General features: G+C 45.4%; 1 protein-coding gene across 2 annotated transcripts in view; it reads left to right on the forward strand.

Annotated features, from left to right (window-relative positions):
• The window catches only part of DERA (deoxyribose-phosphate aldolase), a 48,516-nt gene that overhangs the window by 10,656 nt on the left and 21,538 nt on the right, over window positions 1–16,322 (forward strand). For both annotated transcript variants that reach the window (XM_028746292.2, XM_077935249.1), the window contains exons 3-6: window positions 343–490; window positions 3,138–3,233; window positions 4,176–4,310; window positions 9,464–9,592. In XM_028746292.2, the coding sequence (XP_028602125.2) occupies window positions 343–490; window positions 3,138–3,233; window positions 4,176–4,310; window positions 9,464–9,592 (508 nt within the window). The remainder of the gene's footprint in view (window positions 1–342; window positions 491–3,137; window positions 3,234–4,175; window positions 4,311–9,463; window positions 9,593–16,322) is intronic.

A 16,322-nucleotide genomic window follows, 5' to 3' on the forward strand; every position in this document is an offset into this window, starting at 1 on the left:
TGTCCACTTAATCACCCTTAAACCACAATCTACAGGAAGCAGGGGGAATAGGATCTGGACCGGTGAGAAGGATCCCTGTTGAAAGCAGGGTTTGGTCAGCCGGGTTTGGGAGCATTTTCAGCAAACTGGTTTTGTTTAAAAATTACCAGAAGCTTCTGATCTTCTCCTGGCAGAGAAAATAGATGAGAGGAGGGAAAGTGAGAGTCTGTGGTTCATTGTAGCTTGTTTATGTACCAGCGCTCTTATCTGTCCTGGCCTCCGAAGTCCCAGGTGTTCTCTAGGCATGCAGCTATATGATAAGGCCTTTTCCTAATATATATGCATATTTCTATATGATAAAAGGCAGCTTGGCACCTGAGGGCCGTCACCTGCATCGACCTCACCACCCTTTCGGGCGATGACACCCCTTCCAACGTCTGCAGGTTGTGCTACAAAGCCAAGCATCCCATCCGAGGGGATCTGTTGCAAGCTCTGAGCGCGGACGGCAAAGGTAAGTCTTTCTCTGCAAATCAGGAACAGAACCTTGGTTCTGTTAAGGGCGTGTGTATCTGGAAAAGACACATGGGCTGTTTGTGTGCCAACTCCCTTGGATCGATCCTCTGGTGCGTGATGGTTTCTGCTGAACGGTTAGTCCCGCTCAGAAGGACAATCTGGATTCCAGGGCTTCAGCTGAAGAAGTGAGAACTGCAATGAAATGTTGCAGTGTGGAGCGCTCCTGTTGAGGGTGCTAACCTCTTTTAGAATACTCCATTGCATATCCTCTCCCTTTCTGGTTTTCCATTTCCCTCCCACCGCCCCAATAGCCTTAACCATTCTTATTTATATTTGTACAAATATTTATATATGGCCCACTTGTATAAATCATGAAGGCGGTACGTACAAATCCAACGAAGCACGGAAACAAACTGTCATAAAAATGATTAGCGGTGGGGGTTAATTAAAGAACGGAATAGGCTTTTTGGCATAAAAAAATATATTTGAGAGGCGCCTGAAAGTTAGCAGTGAGGACGCCTGGCAAATCTCTGCTGGAAGAGCTATACTAAAGGCCCAACTTCAGGTTTAATTAGTGTTTTTATAGTTGATTTGATTTTGTGTGGAGTGCCCTACCTGGGTGGATGGAGCAGCCAAGTAATTTCGTTGTCCCCGAGAGGGGGCAATGACAATAAAGATATTATTATTATTATTATTATTATTATTATTATTATTATTATTATTTGTCATGTTTCTGAGACATGGGGGGGAAACTAGCAGGGTTTTCTTGTTTGGTAATAATAATGATTTATTACTTATTCCCTATCTATCTGACTGGGTTGCACCAGCCATTCTGGGGGGCAGGTATGATCTCTCTGATCAAGCTGGGAGGTAAGGGCCTGGACTGTCCTTTTTTTATTCATTTTTCTTTTCCATTCATTACATACACCTCAAATTCTTAACATTTACTATATATTCCTCCCTCCCTCCCCTCCAAGACTGCCCCCAACTTCTGCTTCTGGTTTGTTTCTATTTTCACCCATTTTGCTATCTCTTAACAAAAAAAGTTATTAATAACATAACATCAAACCTAAAAAAAATAAAAGTAAAAGTAAATGCACCATCATATTTCACTATCTTCTAAACATTTTCTGATGCTGATAATGTGAATGTTTATTTAAATCCTGCCATCAAGTCTATTGACTTTCTTTGTTTCTGCAAATATAATATGAATGGTTCCCAATCTTTTTCAGAGTCTCTGTTGTCTTCTTCTCTTAGTCTGTCTGTCATTTTTGCCAGTTCTGCATAGTTCATCAACTTCTCCTGCCATTGTTCTTTAGCTGGTATTTCTCCAGTCTTCCAATTTTGTGCAATCAACATTCAATCAACATCCGAAACGTTTTCCCCTTTGTGGTTCATTGTTATATTTGCTAACATTTCGTTATGAAATTTTCCTCGTGGTGGTTGGTTTTGAGACACATTCTGGTTTTTATTTGTTGTAAACCGCTTTGTGAGTGACTGTTTTCACGGGAAAGTGGCATACGTATGACCCAAAGATCTCCTGTTGCCCAGATCATGGAATGAGTAAGCCCAATAATCTTCAAACACCCTCCCTGCCTCCCATCATCACCCATTTATAAGGTTTCGGTGAGTAGTGGGGCGTGTGTCTGCCTGCCTTTTCGAGGCACCTGCTTTTTCTGCAAAAGGTCCCACGTTCAGTCTCCTGCTAAACAAATCTCCGTCAGAGACAATAAAATAGCTAGGTGGCAGTGTAGCCCAGGTTCTTCAGCTGAGTTGCCTCGCTTTTTCAGTGTGTATCTGCCATGCTACAAATAAGGCTATTCACACGCTGTATAGTTTTTGTTTTTGTTAAATAAAGGTTCTTCTACAAAATGAAGAATTCTATTTTATTTACAACATTTTTATACCACCCATAAGCAAAAGGTTTTCTGGGAGGTCTACAGATACGCAGCAAAGGCACACGAAATATGGCTCGGGACACTCTTTTTTTGAAAATAACGGCGTCAGAGTAAAAAGCAAAAACCCACGAAAGAGAACTTCTGTAAGTTCTAAAGGGGGACTTACTTCTGTAAGTTCTAAAGGGGGATCTTCGTCTCCAGTTGTGACCTGACTTCATACTGGCAAATAAAGCTAGCATTACAAAAACGCAGTAGCTGTCAGGTGTGTTGCGGGGATACGAAACTCTGGAACTTCTCAGTGCTCAAGAGAAGCGGGAAGTACATAATAAGATGTGGCTTTGTCCTGCATCCATTATCAGAGGCGCAGTGCCCCCAGATGCCCGTTTCTGGGACTCACAAGTGGATAGAGGGCTGATGGCCACTGTGGGAATAGGATACTGGACTAGATGGGCCTTTGGCCTGATCCAGCAGAACACAGTTCTTGCGTTCTTAATAGAGCCAATATTTAAGTTCTCAGCAGTGAATTCTTGCTTTGGGGAATGGGAGAGATGGGCCCTTGGGGTCACTGTTTGTGAAACAGGAAAGCGAAATGATGCCCCACCATGGAAATTATATATATCTAATCTACGCATTTGGCAATTTGCTGCCCTTTGATGGTGGAGAGGGGCCTTGCCCTGCCTTGTGGCAAGGCTGGCCTTGAAAGTGGGTCGGAAACGAAAGTGGACCATATTCTTGATCTGTTTGCAGGCATTACTACTGCTGCCGTTTGCGTCTACCCAGCAAGAGTCGCTGATGCAGTGAAAGCACTGAAGGCTGCTGGCTGTGACATCCCAGTAGCTTCAGGTGAGCTTTCCTCCGGTGTTTCGAGAGGGGAGTCTGAATGCCCTAGTATAGGCCCTGTCTCTTCATGTGGAGCCTGACTTGACCGCATGCATTCCCATTATGCGGCCCTTGGAGGATTACGAGGGATGAATGTGGCCCCCGAGCCAAAGAAGATTAGTCACCCCTGGTATAGGGGCTGCGGCAACAATGTGTACCACTGTTTGGGGGTTTTGTTGTTTATGTGGAAATTACTCAGTTTGGTTTTATATTTTTTAATAGTTTGTTTATTGTTTATGACTACTTTTGTTATGTTGTAGTTATGTGGGGGGTTTTTATCTAGTAAGCCACCTTGAGCATGGTTTGAGCTGTGGAAAAGTGGCATACAAATAAGATTATGTATGCATGTGACACAGTGCTGATCATAGCTGTCAACTTTTCCCTTTTCTTGCGAGGAATCCTATTCGGAATAAGGTAATTTTCCTTTAAAAAAGGGAAATGTTGACAGCTATAACACTGCTGATGAAAGTTAATTTGCTTGTTGCAGCTCTGCTTTCCCCCTTTCCTGTTTATATTGCAATTAGATGAGGGCAGAGTGCTTGAAAATCATCGATGTGTGAATCAGGGATTGCCAGCTCCCATCAAACCCAGCCAGCGCAACCCAACAGCAAGGAATTATGGGAGTTGTAGTCCAACAGACCTGAAGGGCACCATGATGGCCTCTTCTGTTTTAGAGTCTTGTGTGTGGTGCTAGTTTAACCGCTTACTTTCACACTTCCCCCTTTTGTTGAGGAAAAAGAGAGACTGGAAATTTGGGAGGGATTGTGGATGGTTGGATTGTGGGAAGTACCTGACTTTGGTGAACCAGTTCTATAGATTTGGCAAGCTCATTTCTGTTGCCCCCCCTGCTATCTCTCTGCTCGCACCAAGAGTAATAACTTGCACTGTGTATGTTTTTTCTCTTAGTGGCAACCGGATTTCCAGCAGGACAGACACCTCTGAAAACCCGCTTGGAGGAGATCCGCCTCGCCGTGGAAGATGGCGCCAGAGAGATAGATATCGTCATTAACAGAACCTTAGTCCTGACAGGCCAGTGGGAAGGTGAGCATTAAGGGAGTCCTGACAGAAAAATGGTCGCAGGAACATCAGGAGAGCCCTGCTGGGTGAGACCAAAAGGCCTGTCTGGTCCAGCGTCCTGATCTCACATTGGCCAACTGGTTGCCCAGGAAATGTACACAATAGCACGTGCCCATGGTGACCCCCAGCAACTGGTATTTATTTAAAGGCATATGCAGTACTGCCTCTGATACTGGAGATAATATAGCCATCATGACCCGTGGATATCCTCCATGAATCTGTCTGATCTCCTTTGAAAGCCATCCAAAATGGCAGCCATCACTACATCTTAATGCAGCAAATGCCACAATTTAACAATGCACCAAATGAAAAACTGCTTCCTTTTGACAGTCCTGAATCTCCCGTCTTCCAGCTTCCTTGGGTTACCTCGGGCTATGGATATTATGAGCCAAAAATTACCCAATGTTGTTCAACTATTTGTATTTCAGCTCTTTTATAGTTGAGCACAACTGATAACAACAACAACAACAACAACAATAATAATTAAATTAAATAATTAAATAAAAACAATCATAATAATTTTATTATTTGTACCATGCCAGCACTTCAATTTGAGCCCAGAAGCTAATCAGCCCAGGTCTTTTTCCTGATTCTTTTCCCTGGCTATGTGGGGTTTGAACCTGGAAGTCTTTGTTCTCTTTTGGTGATGGCGGGGGAAGCCCGTTACCCCAAAGCATTTGTCGCTGACAACGATCAGGCCCGTGTATCGGCAAGATTTCCTTTTCTTTTTCACAAAGCTTTCCTTCCGCAAAGGAATATTGTGAAAAATAAATTTTCTCCCGCTTTTGTCTTAACTTCATGTGAAATGGGGAGGGGAAAGGAAACTAACATGGGTGCCAGCGCTCTAATTATTTCCAAACAGAATTGTTAAAAAGAACTCGAGGGGTTGTTGGCCTAGCGTTACTTTTAAAAAAAGAAAAGAAAGAAGGAAAGTGTGTTTGGTTCCTGACAACAAAATCTCTGTGTTTTCTAATTGGTGTTCGCAGAATCTCAGTGCATCCTCAGTACCGTTTAGATTGCTGTTGCGAGTTGTCTCCCTGGAATGCTATTAATTAGCAAGCTTTTTAATACAGTAGGAGAAGGCTTTTCTCTGTAATTGGTTTTCTCTTAATGTACCTTGAATGGTTTGCCTTTAAATGCTGACAGTGCTCCAGTAACTAAGCTCTGTGTTTGTACAATTAGCATCCTTCCATTACAATGCAACATTTCTTTAGCTGGAGGATGTGGTGCTAAAGGCCTCTTTTACCAAGTATCTTCATCGTAGACGATGTTCTGTTGAACTCACACAGGCTATTTATTTATTTCCACCTTCCCTTCCTCTGGGGAGCTCAAGGGATGAGCGCACACAGTTATCTCCCTGACCCACACTATTTTATTGTTGCAAGAACCCTGTGGGGTAGGTTAGACTGAGAGGTAGCAGCTCACCTGAGGTCACCCGGTCAGCTTCAAGGCTTGGCAACTCCTAGTCCAATTCTCTAACTATTCTACCATGCAGATTTGACATTGGCCGTTTTGTTGCACATCATGATAAGCTAGGGTTTCTCTTCTGGCGTCTTTGCACAAGTGGTGTGCTGGTGCAAGTGCCCCATTGCTCTCACTGTGTGCTCCTCCCCTGGCACAAGTGAGAAAGCCCTGATGCTGTTAAGCTTGGCTTCATATAGTGCCCAAACCCGGGATCGTGGCCTGTTTCTCCCTGACAAGCTCATCTTCAGAGGCTGACGCCAAGCTGTGCTTTGAAGCTGGCAAATGATCCTGGCTTGTTACCAGGATCCTGGGCCGCTGACGTAATGGAACACCAAGCTTAACTTGTGGTTTCATAGATTGTTTGCCCTACTTACGCCCGGCTGAGGAGTGAAGCAGGAACAGTTTTTTAAAACTTATTTCATTTCGAGCATTTGTATCCTGTTCTTCAGGGCTCCCAGAGCATCTTGTTGTTGTTTAGTCGTTTAGTTGTGTCCGACTCATCGTGACCCCGTGGACCAGAGCACGCCAGGCACTCCTGTCTTCCACTGCCTCCCGCAGTTTGGTCAGACTCATGTTGGTAGCTTCGAGAACACTGTCCAACCATCTCGTCCTCTGTCGTCCCCTTCTCCTTGTGCACTCCATCTTTCCCAACATCAGGGTCTTTTCCAGGGAGTCTTCTCTTCTCATGAGGTGGCCAAAGTATTGGAGCCTCAGCTTCAGGATCTGTCCTTCCAGTGAGCACTCAGGGCTGATTTCCTTCAGAATGGAGAGGCTTAATCTTCTTGCAGTCCACGGGACTCTCAAGAGTCTCCTCCAGCACCATAATTCAAAGGCATCCATTCTTCGGTGATCAGCCTTCTTGATGGTCCAGCTCTCACTTCCATACATCACTACTGGGAAAACCATAGCTTTCACTATACGGACCTTTGTTGGCAAGGTGATGTCTCTGCTTTTTAAGATGTCAATATCCTTCTTAAATGTGCTGCCCAGAATTCAACTCACTGTTGACTCATGTGAAGCTTGTGGTCTACGTAGACCCCTAGATCTTTTTCATATGAACTACTGGCAAGCCAGGTGCCCCCCAACTTGTATTTGTGCACCCAGTTCTTCCTGCCTAAGTGCAGAACCTTACATGTCTCTCTATTGAAATTATTTTTGTTGCTTGTGGCCCAGTTCTCCAATCTGTTAGGTTATTTTGGGAGAGGCTGCACTCTTCCATATCTAGAGGCTAGATGTTCAAAGCTTGGATCCTAAGATGTGGTGATAAAAGTGTCGGGCTAGGACCTTGGATGCCAGAGTTCACATCCCCACTCAGCCACGACGTTTACGGGATGACCTTGGGCCAGTCACCATCTCTCAGCAGACCTACTCCACAGGAGTAGGGTAAAAAGGAGGGGGGTGGTCAAACCATGCATGCCATCTTGAGCTCCTTGGAGAACAGGTGAGATAGATTTACAATAATAAAGAACTATGCTCACTGGGTGACCTTGAGCCACTTCCTGCCTCTCACCTAGCCTACTGTGGAGATTAAATGAGGAGGGGAAGAATCACAAACGCCACCTTGAGCTCCTTGAGGAAAACACAGGGCAGGCAAACTCGGCCCTCCAGATGTTTTGAGACTACAATTCCTATCATCCCTGACCACTGGTCCTGTTAGCTAGGGATGATGGGAGTTGTAGTCCCAAAGCATCTGGAGGGCCGAGTTTGTCTATGCCTGACGTAGGGTGCAGACACAATAAATAAATAAACAAGAAATTCAGAAGAGGAAAACTTCCCGTCCCCTGCTCCCCTGATAACACATCCCACATCGTTCAAGCCACTCTACAGAAGCGATGGTGGCTGCTCCTTAAGCTAACATTTTAGGACTGAAGCCCATGTTCAGAGCTACATCACGTTCTTTGTCCCTTGGTCGTGGTATATTAGTGGGGATGCGGGGAAGTAAATGCAAGAGAGAAAAATCGTGTGTGTTTTTAACATTTTCTTTGCACTAATGGAAAATTGTTAGGGAAAGTCATCTATCAGAAAGGAGTTCAGTAACTCCAGTGCAAGGACTCAGCTCCTAAACTCAAAAGAGGGAGCTGACACAAAGCATTTGCTTTTATATTCCAATCCATTAGAGAGCACTTAAAATAATTGTTAAAAGACCAGGCTTAGACAAATTATAGTTCAAGTGGCGTGAAGATACTCAACAATAGGTAACAGCAGATTTAACTTAAGGCTTGGCATAATTGGACGTACACTAAAGTACTTAACATTTTCAGCAATTTTTGAAATGTATTAAGAACGTGGAGACCTGTTCCGAACGGCCACCAGCCATCCATCAAGCACGACTTTAACAGGGAGAAATGTAAAGTATTGCACTTGGGCAAAAAAAATGAGAGGCACAAATACAAGATGGGTGACACCTGGCTTGAGAGCAGTACATGTGAAAAGGATCTAGGAGTCTTGGTTGACCACAAACTTGACATGAGCCAGCAGTGTGACGCGGCAGCTAAAAAAGCCAATGCAATTCTGGGCTGCATCAATAGGAGTATAGCATCTAGATCAAGGGAAGTAATAGTGCCACTGTATTCTGCTCTGGTCAGACCTCACCTGGAGTACTGTGTCCAGTTCTGGGCACCACAGTTCAAGAAGGACACTGACAAACTGGAACGTGTCCAGAGGAGGGCAACCAAAATGGTCAAAGGCCTGGAAACGATGCCTTATGAGGAACGGCTAAGGGAGCTGGGCATGTTTAGCCTGGAGAAGAGGAGGTTAAGGGGTGATATGATAGCCATGTTCAAATATATAAAAGGATGTCATATAGAGGAGGGAGAAAGGTTGTTTTCTGCTGCTCCAGAGAAGCGGACACGGAGCAATGGATCCAAACTACAAGAAAGAAGATTCCACCTAAACATTAGGAAGAACTTCCTGACAGTAAGAGCTGTTTGACAGTGGAATTAGCTGCCAAGGAGTGTGGTGGAGTCTCCTTCTTTGGAGGTCTTTAAGCAGAGGCTTGACAACCATATGTCAGCAGTGCTCTGATGGTGTTTCCTGCTTGGCAGGGGGTTGGACTCGATGGCCCTTGTGGTCTATTCCAACTCTATGATTCTATGACCCTCAACTTTGCCATGGGCTTTTTAAAAAGCTCTAAAAAGGGGGAAAGGAAAGAAAGGAGAGACTGAGGGTGCTGCTGCTGGGGAGAATCAAGGACGTTTTTCACCCACATTACGAATTTTACGAATACAGAGTGCGTCATAGAATTTCAAAGCAAGTGTGCTGTCTAATAGCAGGAGCAAGAGGCAATTAACACACACACAGCATTGTAAATACCCAGCCACAGCCCCCCCTCCAAATTGCTAGCCAGCCAATAAATAAACGGGCTAGTCTCGCTAGGCGTTGGCAGAAGAGGGAATCCAGCTACTTGCTGTCCTTTTGTGTTAAGAACACAAGAAGAGCCTGTTGTTATTGTTGTTATTGGTCTCTATTGATTTATTGGTTTTGGTTTGTTGCTCGTATAGGATATTTTGTTTTTTAATATTCAATGCTTTGTTGTGTTTTTATATATTGTTGTAAGCCACCCAGTGTGACTGGGGAAACCCAGCAAGATGGTCAGGATATAAGTTTAAAATTATTATTATTATTATTAACCAAAAACAATTCCTTTCCGCTAGGTCTCTACGAAGAAATACGTCAGTGTCGTCAGGCCTGTGGAGAAGCTCATATGAAAACTATTTTGGGGACAGGAGAGCTGGGATCGCTTACTAATGTCTACAAAGCAAGTCTTGTAGCCATGATGGCAGGTAACTTCCTTTATTTATTTATTTTTATTATTTAATAAATACAAGTGCTAGTTGCTTGTTATCCCCCACCCTGCTTCACCTGCACTTTCCTCAGGACTGTGATCTCGTGCAGGTCACTTGACTCACACAGTTTTTGGCCTGGACATGTTGGAGGGTAAAGGTAAATAGACCTCTGACCATTAGGTCCAGTCGTGGCCGACTCTGGGGTTGCGGTGCTCATCTTGCTTTATTGACCAAGGGAGCCGGCGTACAGCTTCCGGGTCATGTAGCCAGCATGACTAAGCCGCTTCTGGTGAACCAGCGCAGCACGTGGAAACACCGTTTACCTTCCCACCAGAGCAGTACCTATTTATCTACTTGCACTTTGACGTGCTTTCGAACTGCTAGGTTGGCAGGAGCTGGGACCGAGCAACAGGAGCTCATCCCGTTGCGGGGATTCGAACCGCCAACCTTCTGATCAGCAAGTCCTAGGCTCTGTGGTTTAACCCACAGCGCCACCCGTGTCCCATGTTGGAGGGAATGATATAATAAATGGCTGTTATGACCGGCTGTTTTTTGGCAACAAGGCCCACTGCAGCCCAGATTGTGGGAGGCCTTGTGTGGAGCAGAGTGCGCCAAGGCAAGATGAAAGAGAGGCCATATGAAGAGCAGCCAGATCTACCATAGCAGGACTAGGGGACACTGCAGGAATACTTGAACCAAAAAGCTTGAACATCCATGATACCCGGTACCATGGCCCAGTTCCCAGGCAGACCCAATGATGTACCTCCCCACCCTCCCCTTTGACTCCTAAAATAAAGGGTGGTATTCAGCTTAGCTTTACTCAGAGTAGACATATTAAAATTTATGAGCCTAACTTCATCATGTTCATTAATTTCAGTGGGTTTACTTTGAATAACTCTTGGTTAAACACTACCCATAGATATTCAGGACCAACCCTATTATTCCGGTTCCTAATTTTTCAAACTAGTTTTAATGTATTTTTATATTGTTGTAACCCACACTCGGACCTTACGGTGAAGGGTAGGGAACAAATTCAGAAAATAACCGTTAAGTGGGCAGTTAGCCCTGCAGAATTAGCACTCTTTCCTACAGAACTACTAGAGTGGGGCTGCTGGTTAATTTAACACTGCGGGGTTCTCGAAATCTTTGTTTTGATTTTTCCTTAAATAAAAATAAGTTCCGAAGTTCACCTCTCCTTTCCACCCTGTGTTTTTTGAAATGCAGTTTCACTGCAGTACAGCAGATGGCTCTGCTGTTAACACTATCCCCCCTCCCTCCTTGGCCCTTATTGTTATAACAGCATCGTGGCAGCTTCCCATATTTAAATATACACAATAGCTTTCATCGATCTGCGGCTTTGTTAGCTGCTAAGCGTGTTTTTGTTTCCGTTTGAATCGAGTGCAGCGGCCAAACGCATCAGACCACACTGTGAAAGCGGAGCGTTTCCTTCTCCTCAGAAATTCTGAGAAACGAGCCCTCCGTTGGAAGCCAGTATGGCGTAATGGTTAGAGTGTTGGAATAGGACCCGGGAGACCAGGGTTTGAATCCCCACTCAGCCATGAAGCTCTCTGGGCGACCTTGGGCCTGTCGTTGTGTCTTAGCCTTAACCTACCTCATGGGCTTGTTGCGAGGATTGGAATGGAATGGGGAGGAAGAGAACCACAACCACAAGGTCCTTGGAAGATAAAAGTAGTGTATAAATGCAATAAATAATAATAATAAGGCAGCACTAATGGAAGGACATTAAAAAGAGGCTGGCTGCTAAACCAGGACAAGGAAAGCCTCTTGTGGAGGTGAAGTCTATCAGGGGTCAGCAAACCTTTTCAGCAGGGGGCCAGTCCACTGTCCCTCAGACCTTGTGTGGGTCCGGACTATTTTTTTTTTTTGGGGGGGGGGGGATGAACGAATTCCTAGGCCTCACAAATAACCCAGAGATGCATTTTAAATAAAAGCACACATTCTACTCATGTAAAAACACCAAGCAGGCCCCACAAATAACCCAGAGATTCATTTTAAATAAAAGGATGCATTCTACTCATGTAAAAACATGCTGATTCCTGGACTGTCCGCGGGCCGGATTTAGAAGGCGATTGGGCCGGATCCGGTCCCCAGGCCTTAGTTTGCCTACCCATGCAATAGATCATGTTCTGTGAGAAGAATAACTACTTCTTTCTTTTCTGGCTACATCTGCACCATAAATTTAAAGCCCTGTTAAACCACCTCATGGCTTCTCTCAAAGCATCCTGGGAACTGTGGTTTTTTTTTAAGGGTCCTGAGAGAGTTGCCAGGAGACCTTTATTTCTCTCACAGGGGTCGCATTCCCAGAGTGGTTTAACTATCAAGCCCTCTTCCCGGGAATCGTAGAGTTGGAAGGGACCACAAGAGTCATCTAGCCCAACCCTCGGCAGTGCAGGAATCTTTTACATGGGGCTCGAACCCAAGATCCTTAGGTTAATAGTCTCATGCTCTGCTGACTGAGTTGCCCCAGGAACTCTGAGAGTTGTAGCTCTGTGTGTGGAATAGGTAACAACTCTCAGCTCCATTGACAAACTTTGGTTCCCAGGATGCTTTGGGGGGAAGCCTTAACTGTTTAAAGTGGTATAATAGTGCTTTAGATGTGTGGTACAGATTTTGCCTCTGTCCTGAACCACTCTATTCAGCTTCATTGGAAGTCCCCAGGTTCTAGTAGCACAAGAGAGGATGAAAACCTCTCCCAATCCACTTTAATCTATTCCATGCCTCATTTTTATTCAGCCTTGAGTAAGGCCTACAGTCCCATGCCAGGCTTCCCAAGTAACTGAGGTTGGGCTGGGAAGGCTGTTTCGCCCTGGATTGCTGTGCAATTTCCAGGAAGGAGGGTCTGTTCTTGTTGCTGCTGCTGCTGTTGCTGTTGTTAACATTTGTATGCCACCCTATACCCGCAGGTCTCAGGGCAGTTCACAAGACAAAACGACAGTATAAAAATACAAAATACATAACCAAAATAAAAACAACCCAATAACCCTTCCCCACCCCCCCAAAAAATTCCCCACATTTTAAAAGGGCATTAAAAGGACGGTGCTTTGGCAGCAGGTGCTACTGAGGTCCAACTCTCTTTAGAAGGAAAACTCACGCATCTCTGTATTTAGACGCTTGAGCTGAATTTAAAGCACAGTTATATAAAACACTTGAAACCCATTCAGAAAGCAAGCAGACATTGCTTGTGGTGAATAGGGAAACTAGCAAGACGGGCAGAGGGAGAGGAAGGTCCAAAACCGTTGAAAAGGTGCAATGAAAACCAAAGTCAGAGATCATGCAGCCTGCTTTGTGAAGAGAGGAAAAGACTTGCAGAGTTGGCACCTCTCTGTGTGTTTTTTTTAAAATTATTTATAGATGCAGCTTTTGATTTAGTGTCTGAGCTTTCAGAGCTTCTGTTGTATTGGAAATTGGTTGGGTCAGTGCATGAATTGCTGGCTGCTCAGTCCAATGGAAGAGGTCTTGGATTGTCTCCCCTCCAGAGGTAGTTTTGGGTTCTCTCCCTTTCTTGGGTTCCTGAGCCACCCCCCTCGCTGCTGCTGCTGCTGCGGCTGCGCTTGTGTCTGTTTTAATTTGCTGGTGAATAATTTAAAGGGGCCTGTTTATTTTTTAATAAAAGGGAAAGATATAAATTGTCTTGAGTGTGGGTAATGTTACTTACAGCTGCCACCGAACAGATGCTTGGCGTTTCCAAATGGATATTTTAGTCCGCAATCAGTTGCAGGAGAGAAGAACAAGCCTCCCCCCCCCCCTTTTGAAAAAAAATTATCACTCCCACCCATTCTTTTAAATTTTATTTCCCGACAAGATTCCCGCCCGCCCCCTATCTCCAGACAGAGATATAAGAGTTGTATTTGATATAAATATTTAATTCCCTTGTGCTAATTTCTTTTTTTCTTTTCTTTTTTGAGTGGGCTTTTCTATTTTCCTTTCTTTTGAGGGACAGGGGTTGCATGTTAATGCTTATGATGGACTATTTTAATATAAAGCTATTTAAATAAGTTTCATTTGTCCTCCGGAGCCCAAACTCTCCCGGACGAAGTCAGCTGGATGTTAGGAGGCGGGGAAAGGTACAAATGAGAGCCGTGTTTTGAAGTCGCAAAAGACTTGATCTGGGCCACTCGTTGATCAAACGGCTCCTGCCTTTCAAAGAACAAGGGCAAGAAGAAGCAGAAGTGGGTGAGGCACAAGAGCCAAGGATCTCCCAGGGCACTTCAAATGCCTTGAGAAAGGCAGAGTGTGAATTCTCTGAAGTGCTTGAGCGAATGCTGTTTCTTCAGTTCCCTCACGCTACAAAGCAGCCGAAGGGGGGACAGGTTTGAAGAGAGTTGCTTTTTAAATACTTTGAGAACTTGGGACCCAAGTTTCCACCTGTAACGTCAGCTACCTGGCAGAACACTAGGGTCATCTTTGGTGACCTGGACACCATCGCCACCATCTTGCTTGCCGGATTTCTTTGCTGGCCACTGACGTGGAATGGAAAACCCATTATCGCCGAGGTCGACGTCACGTATGCAAGAGGGCAGCCTGACCATATAAAACCAGTAAGAACCAGTTTAGGAGGAATCGAACACTGACTGTTAGAGTGAAGAACAACTCCAGATAAGGCACGAGGAGGTGTCTGCATGTTCCGTGAAAGAAAATGGGCTGAGTGTATGTTTTCAAGACTGCGGTTGGATGAAGACAATAGTGAGGACGAACAGCCGGCGTGACGTTTATTTTTCCTGTGTCGCGATGGAAGGTTCTCTCAGGCTCCTTGGACTCTGTCCTGCAATGCATTGCTGAATAAAGCCTGGCCTTCTGGGAACTTGGCGTGAGTCTCCGTACTCGAAAACCCAAGGGGAATTTTCCCCACGCCTTCCCTCCCAAAGGAGCCCAGGCTCACAAACAGCAAAGCAGCCAAACGGTGCTGTTTAAAAAATAAATAAAAAAGACATAAAGAAGCCACATTAGAAACATCTATGAACATTTAAACCTTTGATGATAAGATTGATAAGTTAGGCAAGCAAGTGGTGATTGAAGAGAACATAAGAACTTGCCTTGTTAGGCCATTGGTCCATGTAGTTGAATAGTGTATACAGTTGGCTGAAAACAGCTGTCCAGGGTTTCAGGAAGGAATATCTCCTCAGCCTTCCCTGGAGATGCTGTGGGGTTGAATTTGGGACCAAACCAGATGCTCTTCCACTGAGCTGCATCCCAAAGACAGAGCCTTCTTGGTCATGGCCCCCTGCCTGCAAACTGCCCTCTGAAGTAATTTTGGCTTCCCCCCTTTCCAGGCCCTCTGTCTTCTAGCATAGAATTATACTTACCATTCACCTCTTAGTCTCAATACTGTGTCATCCAGGGGTGAGAGACTTGTGACCTTCTTGTCACTGCTGGGGCTCCAGCCCCAGCCAGCATGGCTAAGAGTCTGGGATGATGGGAATTGTAGTCCAACCATGTCTGGAGTGCTCCTGGCTCCCCATCCCTGATCTCATACAAGCTGGCTGTGAAGTTCTGTTTTTCACACTGAATTGTTGGGTTGTGTCTTCTCTGCTGCCGTTTTCCCGATTTTGATTTATTGTTTGTTTGTCCATATTTGTTGGGTTTTTTTTGTTTCTTTGTTTTTATTGCCTTGTAGTAAACCACCCTGGGAGTTGTCTGTTGTTTTAGCGAAGGGCTGGCATAAAATTATTTTAAATAAACTTGCAGCCAGGAATGCTAAATGCAGCTTCCCTCCTGTGTTTACAGCGATCACTCAGCAGTGCTCTGATTTTGTGTGTGGCGATTGTGCTTCAGCAGAACTGCATATGGTAGTTTCCTGTACAGTGGTGCCCCGCAAGACGAATGCCTCGCAAGACGGAAAACCCGCTAGACGAAAGGGTTTTCCGTTTTGGAGGTGCTTCGCAAAACGAATTTCCTATGGGCTTGCTTCGCAAGACGAAAATGTCTTGCGAGTTCCTGCAGGGGTTTTTTCCTCTCCCCCCCCCTTTCCCAAGCCGCTAAGCCGCTTATCGGCTGATCCGCTAAGCCGCTTAACAGCTGAGCCGCTAAGCCGCTTAACAGCTGATCTGCTAAGACGCTTAACAGCTGATCCGCTAAGCCGCTTAACAGCTGATTGCTAAGCCGCTTAACAGCTGATCCGCTAAGCCGCTTAACAGCTGATCGCTAAGCCGCTTATCAGCTGATCCGCTAAGCCGCTTAACAGCTGAGCCGCTAAGCCGCTTAACAGCTGAGCCGCTAAGACGCTTAACAGCTGATCCGCTAAGCCACTAATAGCACTAATCCGCTAATGGGCTTGCTTCGCAAGACGAAAAAACCGCAAGACGAAGAGACTCGTGGAACGGATTCTTTTCGTCTTGCGAGGCACCACTGTATATGCAACACAGACACAGAAGGAGGAAACGGTAGAAGTTCTAGTGCAGAGTGTCCGGGACTGACTGGATGAGGAAGAGTGGTGGGAGCCGCCTGCCCAAAAGCCCCCCAAGGAGGGCACAGAAGAAGAAGACTTAGGTCCTGGGTCCTGGTGGTGGGACACCAAAGGGCAGTCTGTAGAAGGAAGGAGCTGGGAGGTGCTGGAAGCAGGGGGTTTGATTGACCAGGGGGGGGGTCAGGAGAAGGAGGACCTTACAGGACGGGGTCAAAGGCTGAGAGTCACAGTGCGAGCGCAGACTTATATAGAGAGAAGTCAGATTGGCCCAGCTACACAGCAGCAGCAGCAGCAGCAGCAAAA

This window comes from Podarcis muralis, chromosome 10 (assembly GCF_964188315.1).
Source record: "Podarcis muralis chromosome 10, rPodMur119.hap1.1, whole genome shotgun sequence".
In the NCBI taxonomy this organism is placed as follows: Eukaryota; Metazoa; Chordata; class Lepidosauria; order Squamata; family Lacertidae; genus Podarcis; species Podarcis muralis.